Source organism: Mchenga conophoros, linkage group LG12 (genome assembly GCF_057382185.1).
Source record: "Mchenga conophoros isolate Kocher_MC1m ecotype Shallow Benthic linkage group LG12, M_conophoros_male_GT1.1, whole genome shotgun sequence".
NCBI classification, from domain to species: Eukaryota; Metazoa; Chordata; class Actinopteri; order Cichliformes; family Cichlidae; genus Mchenga; species Mchenga conophoros.
This window is the reverse complement of record NC_140537.1, coordinates 31,306,254-31,326,171: the sequence shown is the minus strand read 5'-3', so window position 1 is coordinate 31,326,171 and position 19,918 is coordinate 31,306,254. Positions and strand designations below refer to the sequence as shown.

The window sequence follows — 19,918 nt, the reverse complement described above, 5'->3', positions numbered from 1 at the left end:
CTGTCACACACAGAAAGAAAAAAAAAAAAGAGTAAAACTATTCATACACATACAGTTTAGTGTGTGATCCTAGTATATACAAATGATATTTTTTACAGGATATGTGAGCTAATGGCTCTCTCAGATGAAGTGCCTCACCACATATGTCAGAGTAGTTACACCTCTATCAGTATCTTTCTACATGTGATTTGAACTCCAATTTGTAATTACAAAATTATGAGGATTTTTCTCTATTACATTAAAGAAAAATGAAAGCATGTGTATGTGAAGGTGCATGAATTTGCATTCTGATGCATGCACCAGTACGCTGCTGGCACAGGTGTGCAGGGGCTATTTACATTCATTTTATGAGCTATAAATGACAGAGCAGGAATCTTAGATTCATCAAATAATCGTCATTCAGTGGGGGTCATCCTGATTATCATAGCATTAAAGCGACATATGAAACAACCATTAATAATTCATAAGGTTGTCCGCCTCAATTAAGGGCTTCCTTCTGGTCTTATATCTGGCTTGTACACCAAGTATTGGTTTTCTTTATGATTGTTAAGGTGTTATGTCTCCACCTAAAGGTACTCCGAGGAACTGTGTGGGGATCGTTCATCTATGTGTGAGCCCCACATGACAAAAAGCTGAACTGATAGGCAGGATAATCATATAAACACTCAGAGCAGCATTTTAATCAGAGCCAATTATAGATCTCTGTCATATTTAATGACACATTAGGTACAAGTTGATACGATTAGCCTTGTGAAATTAGTGGAATTCAAGGGAGATATTGTACTCATCCAATTACAGATATATATCTATAGTTTTTCATTGGGAAAAAAAGCAATTATTACCATTAATGCAACTGTAGATAATGCATTACAAGTAAAGTTTTATTATTCAGCTTTAAAAATACCATTACATGCTCCCAAGATAAATGTACAATAGATTAAAATGTTCTGTATAGAATTGCACAAAGTGTCAAAAATGTTTCATAAAGTGGTTTAAATAGTGAGAAAACTACAGGAATTCTGAAAGTTTTTCCTTTACTTTCTCTTCAATGTTTGCATAGTATTTCATTTGGACAAGTATTGCTTTTGCGGCCTGTAGCTCTCCTGAAAAAGAAAGAAAGAGGGTGAAAAAGGAGGTTTAATCAATGACTCACTCAGTGACTTAAAGGGAAGCTTCAACTAGATTACAAAACACACAAAGAAGAATGAGTGGGAGGAATAGACACTGTTTCAAAGCAGCATCTGAATATTATTACCTTTACGAAGAGCAGCATCTATATGCGCTGTCAAGTCTGCCAGTTTTCCTGCAGGTAAGGAAAAGGCAAGTTCTATATCTGCACGTGTTTACAACATACCCCACACGTGGTGCTGTTTATTCACAGTGAAGAGATCTACTTAGAAACTGTACAGATTCTATACACATAGGCAAGTCTGTCACGTACTGACTTTACTGGGAGGCAATTATGACTGTTTCTGTAATGTAATGGGTCATTTGTTATGTAAAATTGGGGGCAAATTAAAAACTACTGTAGTCAGTGAAACTGTTCCCATTGGACAAGCACATTTCCTAATATCCTATGATTTGTCCTCTTCAGAGACAAGGTTAAATTTTAATCATCCTTAAGCTCAATAAAAACTCATCAAAATCTGCAAGTTCTGCCACATGCAGCATGATGTGAGCTATACTGAATTGAATCTGAAGGCACACAATTGTATCTGCTCCATCAACCAGCAACTGGCTCTGTTTGAAAAATCCAAAACAATTGTATAGGGACATTGTCTTTAAGGACTAATAGATAGCGGCGTGTGGAGACTGCTGTCTGCCATGTATAAAGCCCCTTGCAGTAGCAAACAGACATACATTATGCTGAGCGTTTTGCACTACAATTGACATTTAAAAATGTTTTTCTTGTGACACCTTCAGCGTGAGCAGTTTTGAATCACAATGAGAAATTCAAAGCTGCTCACACTGCATTTCCTGGGACACGAGTACATTCTTCCATAATCCAGTTTTTTTTTTTTATCCTGTTCATTTTTAGTATTTATTCTGCATTAATGATTCTGAGTAATTACTGTGTATTCAGTGTTTAATGACCTTTTCATTTACTATATTTCATTGTTCATGTCATTCTCACCTTGGATTCAATCTGCCTACATATGCACTCCACCAGTGCTGGTCTGTTTGGTTGCTGTGAAAATGGGTAAATCCCTTGCTTCTCTGTTGTATTTCTGACAAGAGTAGCTCCTTGAGGAGTGTTAGATGTAGTGCTACACTGCACTTGAGGTTACTATGGTAACCACAGGTGTTTCCAGATAGACCAGAGCTGAAATCTAAGGGATTGCAACCTTGACCCTTAAAATCAAGCATGTGTGCAGTTCAGCCATTAAGTGATTCTCATCTCACACTTTAATAACTGACGATTTAGACTGAAGTAGATACATCTGACATGCAGAAAAATGTACATTACACATCCACTTTTGCTACATTAGGCAAACGACTTGCTAGAAATCTACTTAAGTAAAGTTAAAATAACAACTTGTTTACCTTTTATATCTCGGCCAATCATAATGGCCTCTTCTGGAGCCTGTGCTTCATCGAGGGCCTCATTAATCTCCATCAGCTTCATTAGAAAATTTGAATCAGCTCCAGAGTCTGTGCCCTCTTCTATATTCATTCCCTCTAGTTCCAGCTGAAACATATGATGGGAATCTGTCAAAGGTTGCTCCTTTAGATGTAAGACACCAGTCTTGACTGCCAAATGGTGACGAACGTGATCACACAGACAGACCTTGTAATTACGAATTTTGCTACAAGTTAAATCAGAGATTTGAAACTCACCATATAAAGACCACGACTCAAAGGCTTAAGCAGAGTGCCGTATGCTTTGTTAACGAGAGCAGACTGGCTTTCTGAATACTCCTGTTCTTTCTGCAAAAGAGGGATGTGTTGTGTTAGGATTATTTCTAAGCATAGCAAGTTCAATCCAAAATCATTTATTAAAAAGGAAAAGCAAGGCTGTATTATAATGTTTTGTTTTTATTTGTATTGCTATGGATTTGAAAGAATGAACCTTTACAATATTCACAGAAAATGTGAGTGATTTTACACTTTGCAATCGCAATCTATAGCATTGTCAAAAACCTTTATGATACTGATAATTATCTGTATGACATGCATCAACTCTTGCAGTCAAGCAGTTTGGGACCCTTCAGGAGATGCAGGTGTGAGTTTGACATGACAAATGTGCGGAAACAAGATGTGAGGTTTGGGTGGGAGCGGGGGTGAGAGCTCCGAAATGGTTGGCAGATCTGAGAACATTTTGCAGCTATCAGGTCTGTCGGCTCTGGTGAAAATCAATAGTCGGAAGCTCTGACCCATGGGCCCATCGCGTGAGGCTGTTTCTCTAATAACAACCAATGCAGTAGGTGGCTGCCTCATATAAGTAATGACTTTTCTATATATGATGCAAACCCCTGAGGGTGGAAGATGTCTAATTAAGAAAAAAATGGCCAGAGGTGGTGATAAATAAAACAGATTCAGTACAATATTGGACAGGTTGTGTATAAAGAAACAATTTAGGCTACCTCTCCCCTCTCACATTCTGCTGAATATGAGTTTAGCTTTCATATCATATCATGACAACATTCTGCCTTTCGCTTTTCCACCTGAGTGTACAGAATAAATTACACCCAAAGCAATACATCTCCTCTCCATCTTGCATTCATAATGCTTATTCTCGTAAACTGCCATGCATTTTTTTTAATGATCTACAAGGGGGGAAATGGAAAATGGGGAGTTTTAACACTATTTACCACATTGTAAAATAACATCTAACACATTAAAACTGATGCACTGGGACAAGCCTTATTTCCTTATGTGAAATTGTTAGGCAAGTGATCACCCTTACAGTCTCACCGTAAATGAGCTGTGGGCTCAATAAGATTTGGCAGGAACCTCAAACCTGACACAAAATTCTTTTTTGAACTAAAGGAAGTGACAATTTACAAATGCAAAGATTAAGAAAACATCAGACTTCTTTCCTAAATTAAACTTCTTTCCTTTTATTGTCTATTTCATGGAAAAAAGATCTCTAGTGGTTTAGTATTTACCTCACAAAGTTATGGAACTCTTAAATGTCCATTGTACAGGATTTATTGTAAGAAAAGAACATTCAGTATTAAATTAGTGTTTGCACACTGGTGTATGCTCAGCTAAAAATATGATGCAACCCCCCCCCATAAAAAAAAACAAACAAACAGTAAGGTGAGGGGTAGTCATATTGTTGCAAACTACACCCTCTGTGCTCGATGACACTAATATGGGTGTTCTACCTTCTGCAGTTACATAACCTACCATTTATTTTGCCTGTGGAACTTCTCTGCCCAGCCACTATGCGATTTTACCTGTACATTTGTCATTGTCAGACTCAATTTGGCTGAGTTTGTCAAAACATCAAGCATGAGAAGGCACTGGTTTGTATATTTGCTGAGTCTGGGATATTTACATAACTTAATTACATCAGAAATTTGCTACCTGTTAAATATCCTTTAAATATATGCAACTTAATTACTTAATTACAGCTAAATATTCTGAAATTTAGAAAACAAAAATATAGAAACTAAAAGCTAAAAGAAACTAAAAGAAAAGCTAATTGGATTTTAAAGCAAAAAATGTAAACAAATGAACAACCAAAGCTATATAATTATATAACCTTAAAGTTAGCTGCATTCTGTGTGCTCGTCTAAAGGGAACAGAATCCCAGCCTTAGTCCTACATACTGCTCCTTATTAATTTTTGATGAACAAAAAAAAAAAAAAAAAGTATGTCACAGAGTGACATAATGCAAAATAATGCAAGTGATAGGTTTTTCCAAGATATCCTCTCCCCTTGGTACATATCTTTATCTTTCAAACTCTAAATTTGCCATCTCTCAGCACAAGCTGAAATACCCCTGATGACATCACAGCAAAATTGTGTCATTTTTCTTCAACTTGTCAAAACTCTTCCAGAGCAATAGACAATATCATCCTATTTGTAGCTGGGGGGGGGGAACAAACAAAACAAAAATACTGCCGTGCTACTGTACACCACTGCAGTGGATTTTAGATTAAACAAAGGCACAAAAAAATTTGGAAAACTGATGATATAACTTTAAATATGAGAATGATTTTTAATACGTGGACAAAAATTCTCTTCTGATGACTGCCTGAAGTCCAGAAAACATGGACATCACCAAATGCCGTTTCTCCCATTGAGACCCTCTGCTAGTCTTAACTACTCACTTCCTGCTTGTTTGTATGTCTCTCCTTTCCGTTTTATCTTCATTTACTGAAAAGCATGCTCTTCTATGTTGAGATCAGGTGACTCACTTGGCCATTGAAGATTATCCCATTCTTTTGCCTTGAGAAGTTCTTGGGTTGCGTTTGCAGTATGCTTATCTGTTATGTGCTGTCTGATTTGCTGTATTTGGGTGAACGTGAGAAGAAACTGCACTTGAGAATAGATCCTGCTACTTCTGGTAGCGGTCGCTTGATCAGTAAACACTTGTGGGGCATATTATGTCCCTCCCATAACACTGCATCTACCATGATTGGCAGATGATGAGCCATCTCTCTTCCTATTATGACTTCCTTGTTCTTGAGTGTAACCAGTGTTTTGTTGGTGTTGTCTTGTTGTAAACCATCTACTAGAGTTGCCTTATAATGGTCCATCAAGGCTTTTGGTGTTATTCAGCTGGCCAGTGCTTTCCTAATTTTTCCTTTTCTTTTTTCAGTATTATGGTGACCCTATTTACTCGCAGCAATCTGACATCATATTAAGAACTTCAGTGAAAATCCACTAGATATTAGTTCAAAACTTTGAATGAATGTCAGATATTATATCTACATAAAGTTTCATAAAATACACAAGGAATCAACCTCAGCCTCACCACGACTGTGATTGTCAATCAACTGTCCAATTAGGAGGATCTGAAAATGCCAAAGCAGGTAATACAATACTTTGTATTAAACCCATTGAATCAAAGTTAAGTTTGCATTTCAGTGTAATTTTGACAGTTTTAAACATCTTAAATCTACCTTGGTGGTGTACAGAGGCCAAATTAAAAAGACGGTGACATGGACCTTCCTTAGTGTAATTAGAGTTTACATAATGGGTCAATATACACAAACACAATCAGGACTGTCTTGACAATGAAGTAATTGTTTCAGTGATCTTATTAAGCCAAACCGTCCAAATTTATTTGACTAATAAAGAAAATAATCCGCATATAAAACATCTTAATAGTCACAACATCTTACCCCCTATTTTCACTCTATTATTTTCAGGGGAACAATCTCAGCTACTTACTTTCCCTAATCTATCCAAATAGACTCCTGAGTCACAATTTAGCAGCTTGTGATGAAACCTTTTATCCTGGTAGGAGTTACAAAGTGTCCATTCATAAGGCAAGATGAGTAATTGAATGAAAACTTTCTAAACCAAAGTTAACTTTTGCTTTCTTAACCTGTATAAATATTTAATATATTTAATATACCTCTGTTTTTCTCATTTTGGATTTTGCAGTTATAATATAAAATGTTTTGGAACGCAGGTCCTAGTAGGCACTTTTACATTTCACAGCAGGAAAAGCACTAGTTTAATTATCAGCATAAATAACATAAAGTCATGTTGGCTTACTGGAGTTGCCTCCTGGTTTTCATAGCTGAAATAAGCAGCCAAGAATCCCTTCAGCTACACTGATGCAATTCAACATGTAAAGCTGTTTATATTACTAGATTTGTCCATTTTTCCCAATTTTATACCCCTTTTTTCTTTTCCCTGAGAAACAAATGCTTGTTCGTCTACACATCTACAATTCCTTAAACTTGCTTCCTATGAATTGAGCTTGCTTGGTAGCTTAAAACAGACCAAGTTCCCTAACCAGGCCCTACATTTGTCAGTGTCTTTTAACAAGCCCATCTTTCTTACTTTGCCCAGAGTTACTCCCATGGCCAAGTCGCAATGAATTATCACGACAAAACAAAAATGCACACACAAGTGGACAAATGGGGAGAAGGGGTCAGACCCAATTTCCTGTGTCACAGGGCGACTAATAGAAAGGAAAGTGTTCTCTGACTCACAGACCATCTCACTCAGCAGATCTCTTTCCCCCTTACATTGCCCCTGCCTACCACAGATTTCTGGCTGAAGTTGTCTGGATGAAGAGACCGCTGGAGCTGCAAGTATGTTTTCTGCAGCTTTTGTGTGTCCAGTGTGAATGTGTAGTCACTGAAAAAGGTAACACGTGATAAAATGAATGGACTGGATTCATTTGGAAAACTTTTAAAGATGGTGGCATATGTTAAGGTAAACAAGAAACTCACCAATCCATGATCTTGAAGTAGGATGTCCCTTCTACTGGGGGCTGCACTGCTTTGCATGACACGCAGAAAAATGCAGGTCTTTTGTCAAGAAGATGCTTACAATTCCAACAGTTCAATTTAATTTGACTTGTGCAGCAATTCCTGGGTGAAGCGGATTGATTAGTGAAGTAAAACAGCTCTCTCCCCTTTCTGAGTGCTCTGAAGTTCATGTTGCTGTGCCATGTGCCCTTCCTGTGGAGGCTGGTAGACATACAGTAAGCTGTACATGTAACAGCTTTAGAAACAAGCACTCGGTTGGTGGTTAGCCAGCTTGAGTGCAGTACAGCCCGGGATGAGCCAACAATCCTCAAAGAGTTGACAGACAACATTTCTGGAATTAAAATGCACTACTCGCTGTCGTGCACTCAATAAATACACGAAATGTTCGCTGCCAAAACACATCTCTTCCCGGAAAAACAAAGGAAGAAGAGCGTTCTTCTTCTACGTTTTGTAATGCTGCCACACTGCCGCCGCTCGGTGGGTTTCGAGTTCTCGATGGAAAACCAACAGCTAGCTGGCAACAGCAAACGCAATTTGTAAGGAACTATTGATAAAGTATCCTTAGTTTTGGACACAGCACACCAATTGAAGTAAGCTGAGCACCTCACAAAATTTTCAGTGTTTGTAAGTAGTGTACTAGTGTCGTTTTAGGTGCGGCTTTTGCCGAGGATGTAACGATAACAAGAACCCCTGGTCTGCATGTAGCTAGCTTAGCTCACTAGCTGAACAGTATAGCTTAGTTTGCGAACATGTCTTAACAACAAAATGCCTTTATTCGTGGTCGGTATTGACAAATAAGCTGGTTGTTGTCAGATTCTAGTTCACGCCCTTAAAAACAGCCTTTCGTGTTATTTAAGGGCACATGTAAAGAAAAAAAGCACCCGGGTTTAACTTTATGTTGAGTAGCTTGCTCAGCTAGCTAGATGACAAAGGCATCCCATGTTATGGTTATGAGCGGTGACAAAAACAAATTCAAACTAGCTTATTTTTATTATTATTATAATAAATAATCACTCGTTTAAGAAGCATCAGCTTAAAACATCACTTAATGCACGCTTGCGTAACTTTAATTGCCTTTTTCAGAAAGTCTAGAAGACTGCATTTTCATACCAAGTGGGTTGTTGTTTTTTTCTCTTTCAGATTCAACTGCGTTCTGATAAAACAGGCAATGCTTCATGAAGAGTTCTGGATACTCAGTGAGTGGCTAGTCCGCCAGGGACATCATCAGGCACTGGAGCACAGATAACACCTCCAAACTTGTGAGTTTATTGACTAAGAGTACTTTTTGCTGCTTCATCATCCATCCATACAGGCGGTCGCAATACAACAGCTGCTAGCTGTGTGACGAAAAAAAGATTCTCTGAACACTGGCCAGTCTAAATATGCTTATTTGGCCAAGAATCAGACTAGGCGTCTCGACTGTTTGTCATTACAGTTTCCTACCAAAGTACAAGCTCTGTGATGAATGCCAGGTCTTGATTCTTGTGTGTGTGTGTGTGTGTGTGTGTGTGTGTGTGTGTGTGTGTGTGTGTGTGTTTATGGGAGGTTGCAAAAGCTGACGGTAGAGTATTCCAGAGAGACACTTGTTGGAGACAGCAGCTTCTATAAGGTAAACAGGATCTCTTCCTGAAGGTCGAGGGAGGTACTTCTCAAGGCCCCCACAGACAATACTCTGGGTATTATTAACGGAAACCACTAAGAATAGAGAGCAGGGGAGCAAGGTGGCTCCTCTGGCGGTCACGTTGTTTGGGTTAAACAAGCCAAAACGGAACATCTTCTTAAGAAGAGTGACTTCTCGAGCTTTCATGCTGGGTGTGGCAATTTAGAGGGCTTTATCTGGCTCTGATGTACAGCAGAGGAAAGGGAGATTAGTTGTGGATTGCTCTTGGCTGTTTATGTATGGAGGACTTGTGCTTTACAATTAGAATCTGTAAGTAAAACACATTTTCATACCTAATAGGACATTGTTAACCTATCATTTTATATAAGCTATGTATTATGTGCCTTTTTTTTATTTTGGATTTTTTTAAGGCAGTGCATGACTTTGGCTGGTCCAGCAATATCCCCCAGATAATGCATTACCTACCTACTAAAGGAAAGAGTCTCTGTATGTTTGTGTCTGTTCTTCACTTTTCTTAAACATTCATCATAAGGAAGGTGATATATCCTAGTATTGGGACAAAAATTTCCTGCAATGCATTTTTGTTCTAATTGCAAATACATACATAGATACATAGATAGATAGATACATACATACATACATACATACATACATACATACATACATACATGTATTTACTCAGACATACATGTCTGAGTAATCATGTCTGGTATGTCATTACTTGTGTTTCATAAGTTTGTCAGTTATATTTGGATGATGAATTGATTTTGTGTTAATCAGCTGACTTCACTTTGTGTGATCTAAAATTTTTGAGGAGATATTACTTTTTATTGGAGTTTGACTAATCTATTCATGTTTCTTCTTTCTGAAGGACAAATTGTATCAGACAGCATATTGGAATCGGATCAGATTTTTTTGAATCACCAAATATTGGTATTAGTATTAGTACAACCAATACAAAACTAATAGCAAAGAAATTAGATTAGATTAGATTAGATAGAACTTTATTAATCCCTCGGGTGGGTTCCTCTGGGAAATTCGATTTCCAAAAAAGCACAGCACCGACAGAAGTTACAGAATATTATATATATATATATACACACACACACACACACACACACACACACACACACACACACACACACATATATATATATATATATATATATATATATATATATATATATATATATATAAATACAGAGACAATATAAATACAGAGACAATATAAATAAAATATACGAAGGGGATAAATAGAATAAATAGGAATAAAAAATAAAAAATACAAGTGAATTGCACATTTCAAGTATTGAGGTCTATTGCACTGTTGACTATTTACAAAAGTATTGCACAAAAGGTATTGCACAGTGAGGTGAAGAGGCACTACAGCTTAGTTGTTCCCCCCTCCTTTGTCCTCCTGTTTCCCCTCCCTCTCCCCTCCAGAGAGGAGTTAAACAGTCTGATGGCGTGTGGGACAAAGATGGGACAAAATCAGAACGATGTTAAACGATGATTCAAAGGGTTTAATAAAAAAAGTGTTGGATTACCTGTTTTGGCATTTTCATATGCTCACAAGTTACTAGTAATTAGCAGTCGGGTTTATAACGCTATAGCCTCCAAAGTAGCATTGCTTTGGCTACAGCATTTTTCTCTTTGGATCCTCCTTGGGCTGGTTTAATTATCTTTACTGTCACCTTTGTGTTAATACCTACATGCTAAAAGAAACATCTTGAGTGTGCCCTTGATAGAGTATGGGTTTGTGTCATTTTGTGGGACTGTAGCATAAGGTTTATGTTGTTAACTCATGGTAATGTGACAGCGTACATTATGTCATACCACCTTGTTAATAATGCAAAAGTTATATAATGAGCAGTGTAAGGAATTCCTTTCTTCAGTGAGTAAATATGTAACAAAATGAATTCATTTTTAATTTTGATGACTGTGTCCTCAGCAGCTTAGTAAGGCTGTCTGCGTGTATCTTCCATCCAGTGTGAAATTGTCTCACATGCTGGATTATAGAGCTGGGCTATAGAACGATAACGATATGTATTGCGAAATAACCTTTTCTCGATAGAAAAGGTTAGTTTACTAAACAATAGTTTACTATTGCGATAGGCCTCATCTCTCTTGTCCTCTTAAAAAGAACAGCCAATTCAAATTAAGTAGCGCAGAGCCAAACCAATCACAGCCGCAGCGTCACGTCACGTGACTTGTTACGTACAGCACAAGTGCCAAGCCGCACATGTGTATTGGTTTGGGAAGCAGCCAGCCACCGTGCCGCCCGAGTGTGCCAACTACAGAAAAATCAACCGAGAGCGTGACCGAAGGTTACCGAAGAGAAAACAGATGATGGTTCCAATGCTGGAGAGATTGTCGAACGGAAGTGCCATAGAAGTTCCGTAGTGTGGAGGTATTTCGGCTATTTCAAATCTGACAAAAAACAGAGTAGCGCGCACTGTAAATTGTGCCAAAAGCAAGTCTGGAAATACAATAAACCGGTGCATGCTCAATCTCTGACTGGAAGCGCTAATTCGTCATTCGGCTTTTGTCAGACTAAAGTAACTGTTAAAACTGTTTGAAAAGCGAAGCTATACAACAAGGAGAGATTGAGAATTTCCTTTTAGTTCTCAGTTTATTTGATATTGACAAAAGTTAGTCAATTTTGTCTGATCTTCTGTAAAACAAACTAGGATTTATTTTTAGAATTAATATTTTGTTTCTAAGTGGAATTGACAATTTAGTAGTCTGTTTTGTTTGTTCTATTTTGAAACGCTTTAGTGGCTGCCTTTTGTGTAGTTTGCAATATTTGCCTTTATTTATCTGAAAGTCTCATGTTCCTTAAGTACATCTACCCTGTTGAACTTATTATGGGAAATAAATATTTAAATCAAAACAAGCTGCTGATTATTTCACATTTTACTTGTGAGCAACGGCACATTTAAATCTTACAAATATAGTTATTTGGCTTATATCGTGATATATATCGTTATCGCCTGAAATAAAAAAACATATCGTGATTTGAAAAAATCTTATATTGCCCAGCTCTACTGGATTATGAGCAACTCCACTATCTGCTATATCACCACAGTTGTGATGTAAATGAATGAGTAATGAAAGTCGAGTTTCTGTTTAATTATTTAGCAATGGTTATTACATTAACATGTGTATGTGCTTTGTTCAGTGAATGTATTCATGGCCACCCCACCATAAGAACAATTTAAATCTGTGGGTAACTGTTCAAAATTCACTTTTTGAGGTTGTCTACACATTTGAATGATAAATGAACTGGTACTTATATAGTGCTTTTCTACTCAATTTGAACACTCAGATTCAAATGTTTCTGAATTTGAGTGCCAAAATCTTTTAATATGCATTGAAAACCCTGCCTCATTAATTGGCTCCATTACTTGTATAGGCCAAAAACCCCATGTTAAACAGATGGATGAATCTCATGTTGTCTCATCACTGTATTATTGTAGGGTCTTTATCTTACAATGTAAAGTGCCTTGAGGTGGCTGTTGTTGTGCCTGTTTTAGTTTTGGTATTCAGATTTTGTGTTATTATCAGCATCAGAATAGAGAAGTGGAATTTATGTGTTATTACTGCTGATGAACAGTAATAATACAACCTCTAACGATTAACAAGTGTGAAATTACTGCCTACCTAACTTAGTCATTTATCACGTTTACACCCTGCATACATATTGAAGGCAGCTGTTTCTTTGCCTGTATGGTTTTTTTTTTTCTTAACATAGGCAGCCCATTAACACTTCACCTTAATCTTGTAGGAGTAATTTAAAACACAGATAAATTTACTTTATATTTTATTGATTGACATTTAACCCTAACATTTGAAATGACTTGTGTGGTATGAAAGTCCTTTCAAAGCAAGATTAATTGAGCCTGCTTAACAATAGGAAAATCAATAACATAAAGTTAAGTAAAGTTAAACACCAAAGTCTTTGTCACAATCGCTATTCATTACTCCTGACAGCCTTCAAATTAACCATGGTCAGTGTTCTGATGTGTGCCCTTGTTAGTTAGAATTATAGCATTGATTTCTCTGCTAGGTTTTGTGTCGTCGTTTAGGCAAAGGTTGCTTAAGCATTACAGGGAAGGAGCGTTTAATTTGTAAACAGACATTTCTGTATTGTTCTGATGTTTGACAGGGGTCTTTAATTCAATACATCACTGTCTACATTCTCTATGTTCCCACAGATAAACCATGATCCCCATCACCGAGCTGCGGTACTTTGTGGACACACAGCCAGCATACCGCATCCTGAAACCTTGGTGGGATGTCTTCACCGACTATATCTCCATTGTCATGCTCATGATTTCTGTTTTTGGGGGAACACTGCAGGTCACCCAGGACAAGATGATCTGCTTGCCCTGCAAATGGGTGGTCAATGAAACCTGCAAGAGGAACTTCAATTCAAGCATCACATCATCAGTGCCCAAAGGGATCCAGTATGATTTGGACCGCCACCAGTACAATTATGTTGACGCTGTCTGCTATGAAAATACATTGCACTGGTTTGCCAAGTATTTCCCCTACCTAGTATTACTCCACACCCTTATTTTTCTAGCTTGCAGCAACTTTTGGTTCAAGTTTCCACGGACTAGCTCCAAACTAGAACACTTTGTATCTATCTTGCTAAAATGCTTCGATTCTCCATGGACAACAAGGGCACTATCAGAGACAGTGGTTGAAGAAAGTGACCCAAAACCAATGAAAATGAATGGCTCGATGGACCACAAAGAATCTGTAATAAGTGAGGATGTTGAAGCAAGTGTTCCTATGCTTCAAAGGACAAAATCACGCTTTGAGCAGGGCATTGTAGATAGAACGGAAACAGGAGTTTTGGACAAGAAGGAGGGTGAACAGGCAAAAGCTCTGTTTGAAAAAGTGAAGAAGTTCCGCATACACGTGGAAGAAGGAGACATTGTGTACAGACTGTACATACGCCAGACTATTATCAAAGTCATCAAGTTTATTTTGATAATCTGCTACACAGGGTATTATGTGCATGATATTCAATTTAGTGTTGACTGTTCTGTAAATATAGAGAGCCTGACTGGTTACAGCGTGTACCGTTGTGCTCACCCACTCGCTACACTTTTTAAAATCTTAGCATGTTTCTACATTAGTTTAGTGGTGGTGTATGGTTTGATCTGCATGTACACGCTTTGCTGGATGCTTCGGCGCTCCCTAAAGAAGTACTCCTTTGAGTCAATCCGGGAAGAGAGCAGCTACAGTGACATACCTGATGTGAAGAATGACTTTGCATTCATGTTGCACATGATAGATCAGTATGATCCTCTGTACTCAAAACGCTTTGCCGTGTTCCTCTCAGAAGTAAGCGAAAATAAGCTGAGGCAACTCAACCTCAACAACGAGTGGACACTGGACAAACTCAGGCAGAGGATAACTAAGAATTCTCAGGAGAAGTTGGAGTTGCACCTTTTCATGCTTAGTGGCATTCCAGATACAGTGTTCGATCTGATGGAGTTGGAGGTTCTTAAACTGGAGCTAATCCCAGATGTGACCATTCCCCCAATCATTGCTCAGCTGGTTAACCTGCGAGAGATGTGGCTTTATCACACCCCAGCCAAAATAGAAGCTCCAGCTTTGGCTTTTTTGCGTGAAAATTTAAAGTCTCTGCATATCAAGTTCACCGACATCAAAGAAATCCCCTTATGGATCTACAGTTTGAAGAATCTCAGTGAGCTTCATCTGACAGGGAATCTCAGTGCTGAGAACAACCCTTACATCGTCATTGATGGGCTCCGTGAGCTCAAGAGACTCAAAGTGCTTCGGCTGAAGAGCAATCTCACCAAGCTACCTCAAGTGGTCACTGATGTGGGCATGCACCTCCAGAAGTTGTCCATCAATAATGAAGGAACCAAGCTCATGGTGCTCAATAGTCTAAAAAAGATGGTAAATCTGACAGAACTAGAGCTTATTCGCTGTGATCTTGAACGCATACCACACTCAATCTTCAGTTTACACAACTTGCAAGAGATTGACCTGAAGGATAACAACCTGAAAACCATTGAGGAGATCATCAGCTTCCAGCATCTTCATCGGTTGGTCTGCCTTAAGCTCTGGTACAACCAGATTGCCTACATTCCTATTCAGATTGGCACCCTGAACAACCTGGAGAAGCTGTACCTGAACAGAAACAAGATTGAGAAGATCCCCAGTCAGCTGTTCTATTGCCGCAAGCTGCGCATCTTGGATTTGAGCCATAACAACCTAACCTATATCCCAACAGATATTGGCTTCCTCCAAAATCTTCAATACCTGGCAGTGACAGCCAATAGGGTAAGTGATGTAATAAGCATAGTTTCCAACCATTTTAATATTATCCTAATTATAGATTGGAGTTTATCCATAATGCTTTATTTGTATTGTTTATTTGCTGATAAAAAAATAAATGAACTTACAAGTCATAATTTCTTTCCTTTTTTTTCCCAATGCAAAATTCCTTGTTCTTTAAAATACAGATTGAGAACCTGCCTAATGAACTGTTCCAGTGCAAGAAGCTTCGCACTTTGAACTTGGGAAACAATTGCCTGCAGTCTCTACCATCACGATTTGGAGAGTTGACTGCATTGACACAACTAGAGCTTAGAGGAAATCGCCTAGAGTGTCTACCGGTGGAACTTGGAGAGTGCCGACAGCTGAAGAGAACTGGTCTTGTGGTGGAAGAGGACTTGTTCAACACACTGCCCACAGAGGTCAAGGAGCAGTTGTGGAAAGCGGACAAAGAACAAGTTTAAAAAACAGGTTTGCTTCTGCAAGTACAGATACTGATCTACTGGCTCTGGACCTACAAGTTGGTCCCAGAGGCTTGCCATAACAGGCAGTATTCCTGCTGCATTGTGCCGTTTCTAAGTTTGGGCATCAAGAACCAGTGCCAGGTAGAACCAAAATCCTGGCAGTTTCTGGCTGTCTTCTTAGTCTATTTGATTTATTAATTCCTTCACAAAAAACTTCTCAGGCCTTTACATTATAATTCAGTAATGATGCTTTTTTTTTTTAGCAATAATATAGTTTGAATCTTGTGTTTACATTTTTATGCCTCTCGATTATGGTATAGAAGACAGTGTATGCCACTGATCAATACTAAAAAAATAAGGTTTAATACATTAAAATATTTTGTCAGGTGTTCCGGTTTGAAGGCACAATGAGATGGCAAAATTACTTCCAAGACATCTTTATTTCTGTATATAGACGATAATCACTTGTTTTGAGTTACAAAGACACTATTAAGAGTGATATGATAGTATGACTTAACAAAACAGTAATAACTATAGATGAGTGGAATATGATTATACTGAGAGCCTTGTACCTAAAGGTGGTTTACAAAGTGGGAAGAAGAAGGCCATTGAGGACACTGTTAGTATTGTAGCGCTAAAGGGCTTTTTGTTGGTTGGTTGGCTGATCATCTTTTGATACTAGAATGGACAATTTGGCAGAATGTAGGGTTCGGTTCCCTCTTTCTATGGAAAGATGTGTGTTTGACCTAGTGCTAAAGGAAAAGCAATTATTCTGCTGCATATCACTTATTGCACTAGCATTAAAATGGCATTAGTGAAGCTTATCAGAATACCCTAACCTTACTGCTAGTATATCTTTAATGGAAAATAACATTTTCGCAAAAAAAGTATATGATATGTTTGCAATAACTTGCACATAACAAAATAAAATGCGGGGGAATGCTTAAAGATTTTGAATGAGATGAGTCGTGTCTGCCTCACAGGAATTCAGATTAAGTTTATACAGAATGACAGTGGTGAAATTCAAATGGAGCCTGAAAGTATTTGTAATATGTCTGTCAAACGTAGAGGCTTAAATGAGATTGGGGCTTCGTTTTTTTGTAACAGATGTAAAAAGAATCACTGGTGATAAGCAATGATAGCTCAATAGCTACAAATAAGAAAGACCAGACATGTCATCATGTCTTTAAATGTATTTTTTAAGCACCTAGCCTCATGTTCATTTTAGTTTGTTACTATACTCAAATTCTGTTACTTTATTATTACTGGACTGCATTAGTGTGCAATGTTCAGTGAAGAAGCTGCTCACCTATGTGTGAGAAAACACACATCCTAAATGTTAAATGTTGGAAATGTTACATATTACTCACTGAGGTGAGGATAAAAGTCTCTTTTACTGTTTTCTGCTGATATTAAAAAGCTAGTAGTAAAGAAATTTGAAATTTTACTGCTACAGAATCAACCTGCATTCCAATTAAATGAAAAGAAAATGAAGTAAATCTTACAAGTTGATCAGATTAGTTGCCTTATTTTCTCCTCTCGTTGTCATGCATTGATTGTTATATTTCTGTTGTCTGGTCAGATGAAAATTGTTAGTTTTTCAAAGTGCACCATAATAATAAGCCCCAGATAGTGATGGAGCTTTTGTTGTCATAATTTCCTTAATTTAAGCTGTCCGGTAAAACTTCTACAAGGCTGTACCTAGCTGTTGAGCTTAGATTTTGGTTACTGAAGATGCACAAAGTGTAGTTTATTATTAATGTTTTATTATTATTTATTTATTTGATTTGATTTTTTTTTTTTTTTTTCTTTCAAAGCTCATCTGTCCAAAAGACCATTGAGCTTATGCCAGGCATCCATGGTGCATTGTTCATTCAAAAGACAGTATTAGTCACAATATAATCAAGCTTGCACACACAATAACCCAATGAATCCTCATCTAAATTATGCTCAAGATCAAGGTCATTTGTTGTTTTATGGGCAATAACCTCTGAGTTGTGATGGATCGGGTGTCAGATAAGCTACTTTGTCATTGACGTTCTGGGTTTTGGGGAAGGGTTTTATTTGTTTGTTTTTATACCCGTCTTTGTTTTAGTACCAGATGTAAGAAAAAGAAAAGATATGTTTTTTTGTTTTGTTTTTTAAATCAATAATCAGACTTAATTGGAAGTAACCAGTGCATTCTTTTTCTCAAAATATGAACTTTATTTCTCACAGTTAAAAGCATATTTAACCTTCACTAGTTTTTAATTAAGAAAGAGAGATTTTTTAGGTAAAGGTTTACTTGTTTTTGCTCAATTGAGAGTGACTGTTCTGTATTTTTGTTTTGACACAGTGACCAAGACAAAGCTAAAAATTTGGAATTTGTTATTGATCCACAGTTCTGATGCAGCACAACACACAACAGGAATTCTCGTATTTACCCCAAGAAAAATACAATTCCTGTTCTAATAAAGATTGACTGAAGCAATATACATAATAGAAAACATTTCAGCTATGCGCATCTATAACCGTGACATGTTTGACTATGCTATGTTGTGCAGTATTACATTTATTTAAGCTGTATTGTTAGTAACGATATAGATTTCTAATGTGCATTTGTATTCATTTTGTCACATTGGTTTTACTAAAGACATGGTGAGATTTTCACATTAAGTAGATTAGAGATCGTTGTGCTTAAAGGATGCTTTTGCACTATAGCACTTCTCTCAGAACTTACTTTTAGGTGTTGCAAACAATAGTGTACAAGTTATTGTATGCACATAGAAAAACCTGTTTTGGGCATTTTCCAGTGTGGGAAGGTTAACCTGAATGACTGCCAGCCACGAGATTAAATTTAAGTTTACGCTTTTACATAGAAATATTAAAAAGGAAAAAAAGAGATGAATTTTGGTCTTTAGTAGAGCATTTTGAATGACACCCACAAACACATTAGCAATACACCTATTTAGTAAGACAATCGACTATTCCATTTAAAAGAGACATCATGTCATCACCTCTGAGTGATTTGTTGCAATCAGTACTGTAAATAAGTGGTCAGTGCATAGTGTAGTAACATTAAATAAACATGTTTTTGTCTTAGTCACTGTTAATCTTTCTTTTTTCATTTTTATTATTAGACTAATTTTATTATTTTAATTTTGATATCTGTTAGGATTATTGTAGAACTAAATTTCTCAGGAAAGCAGCCAGTACTCACTTCTTTTTTTTTAGTTGATTGCCTATTATTATTATTATTATTATTATTACGGTATTATTTTTTTATTATTATTTCTTTTAATAATTTAAACGGTTGTGATAACATTTTTATATCAAATTTCTATACATTATTTTTTAGTTTTGTGTATTTAATATTAACTGCTGAATTGAAACTAAGTGTATCTGTATTTTCAAGGAGAAACCACTTTATTTGACCTTTCTTGTGTTTTTGTCAAACATCTCATGTCTGAATTGTCTTTATTGTGAGCAATAGATAAAGCCCAAGTAGTTTGTCTGATTAATGGGACTTCTTTACCCTTTGGTTTCTGTTTTCTATTTTTAATTTGTCTTTTTTCCTCTTAAAATGTTTAATTTGGGTACAAAATAATTTTGCATCTTTCTCTGTTTCTCTCAGACGTGTTATCTTGACACACTTGGTTTTGTGCAGTTTTGTTTTGTTTTTTGCCAAAGGAACATCATCAATGCATCAGTACTGACGTTGAGTGTGTTTGAACATGTTTCTCTTCATTTCTTGTACACCACTGACTCCAGTAAAATAAAAAAATGAAGTAAGCCACATTTGTCTTGGTGTGTGTTGGGCTTTTTGCACAAGAAGGGTTAAACAATTACATAAAGGTTTAGCTTGATGTGCAAGTGTGCAGATACAGATACTGACCAGTGTGCAAATGTGTAAACCACCACACTATGGAACCCCTGGCACTGGTTGATATATACCAGTATAACATCTCTCATACTGTAGGTGTTCAACTGGCTGCAAAGACCCATATCATGCTACAGTCACACACGTTCAAACAGAGGTTGGAGATAGTGGCATGACCAAACCTACAAATTGAAATTTCCTTGTCACAATGACTAGGCTATCCTATTTGTACTCTAGTGTGACTGAGCCA

General features: G+C 37.1%; 2 protein-coding genes across 3 annotated transcripts; one reads left to right on the top strand and one right to left on the bottom strand.

Annotated features, from left to right (window-relative positions):
• Positions 1–658: 658 nt before the first annotated feature.
• On the bottom strand, positions 659–7,839 carry hscb (HscB mitochondrial iron-sulfur cluster cochaperone). The gene is made up of 6 exons (XM_085295261.1): positions 7,365–7,839; positions 7,173–7,269; positions 2,839–2,928; positions 2,545–2,689; positions 1,256–1,303; positions 659–1,103 (listed from the first exon to the last, which is right to left on the bottom strand). Exons 1-6 carry the CDS (start codon positions 7,730–7,732, stop codon positions 1,009–1,011), a joined length of 843 nt encoding a protein of 280 aa, XP_085151387.1. The 5' UTR covers positions 7,733–7,839; the 3' UTR covers positions 659–1,008.
• A 39-nt stretch (positions 7,840–7,878) lies between these two features.
• On the top strand, positions 7,879–19,586 carry lrrc8ab (leucine rich repeat containing 8 VRAC subunit Ab). Of its 2 annotated transcripts, none has more exons than XM_085295259.1 (4): positions 7,879–7,939; positions 8,544–8,662; positions 13,242–15,351; positions 15,534–19,586. In XM_085295259.1, the coding sequence occupies exons 3-4, from the start codon at positions 13,249–13,251 to the stop codon at positions 15,807–15,809; spliced, it is 2,379 nt and encodes a 792-aa protein (XP_085151385.1). In that variant the 5' UTR covers positions 7,879–7,939; positions 8,544–8,662; positions 13,242–13,248; the 3' UTR covers positions 15,810–19,586. The 2 variants fall into 2 exon arrangements, with proteins under 2 accessions (XP_085151385.1, XP_085151384.1); XM_085295258.1 differs by having other exon boundaries at positions 7,892–7,993.
• The last annotated feature ends 332 nt before the right edge of the window (positions 19,587–19,918 follow it).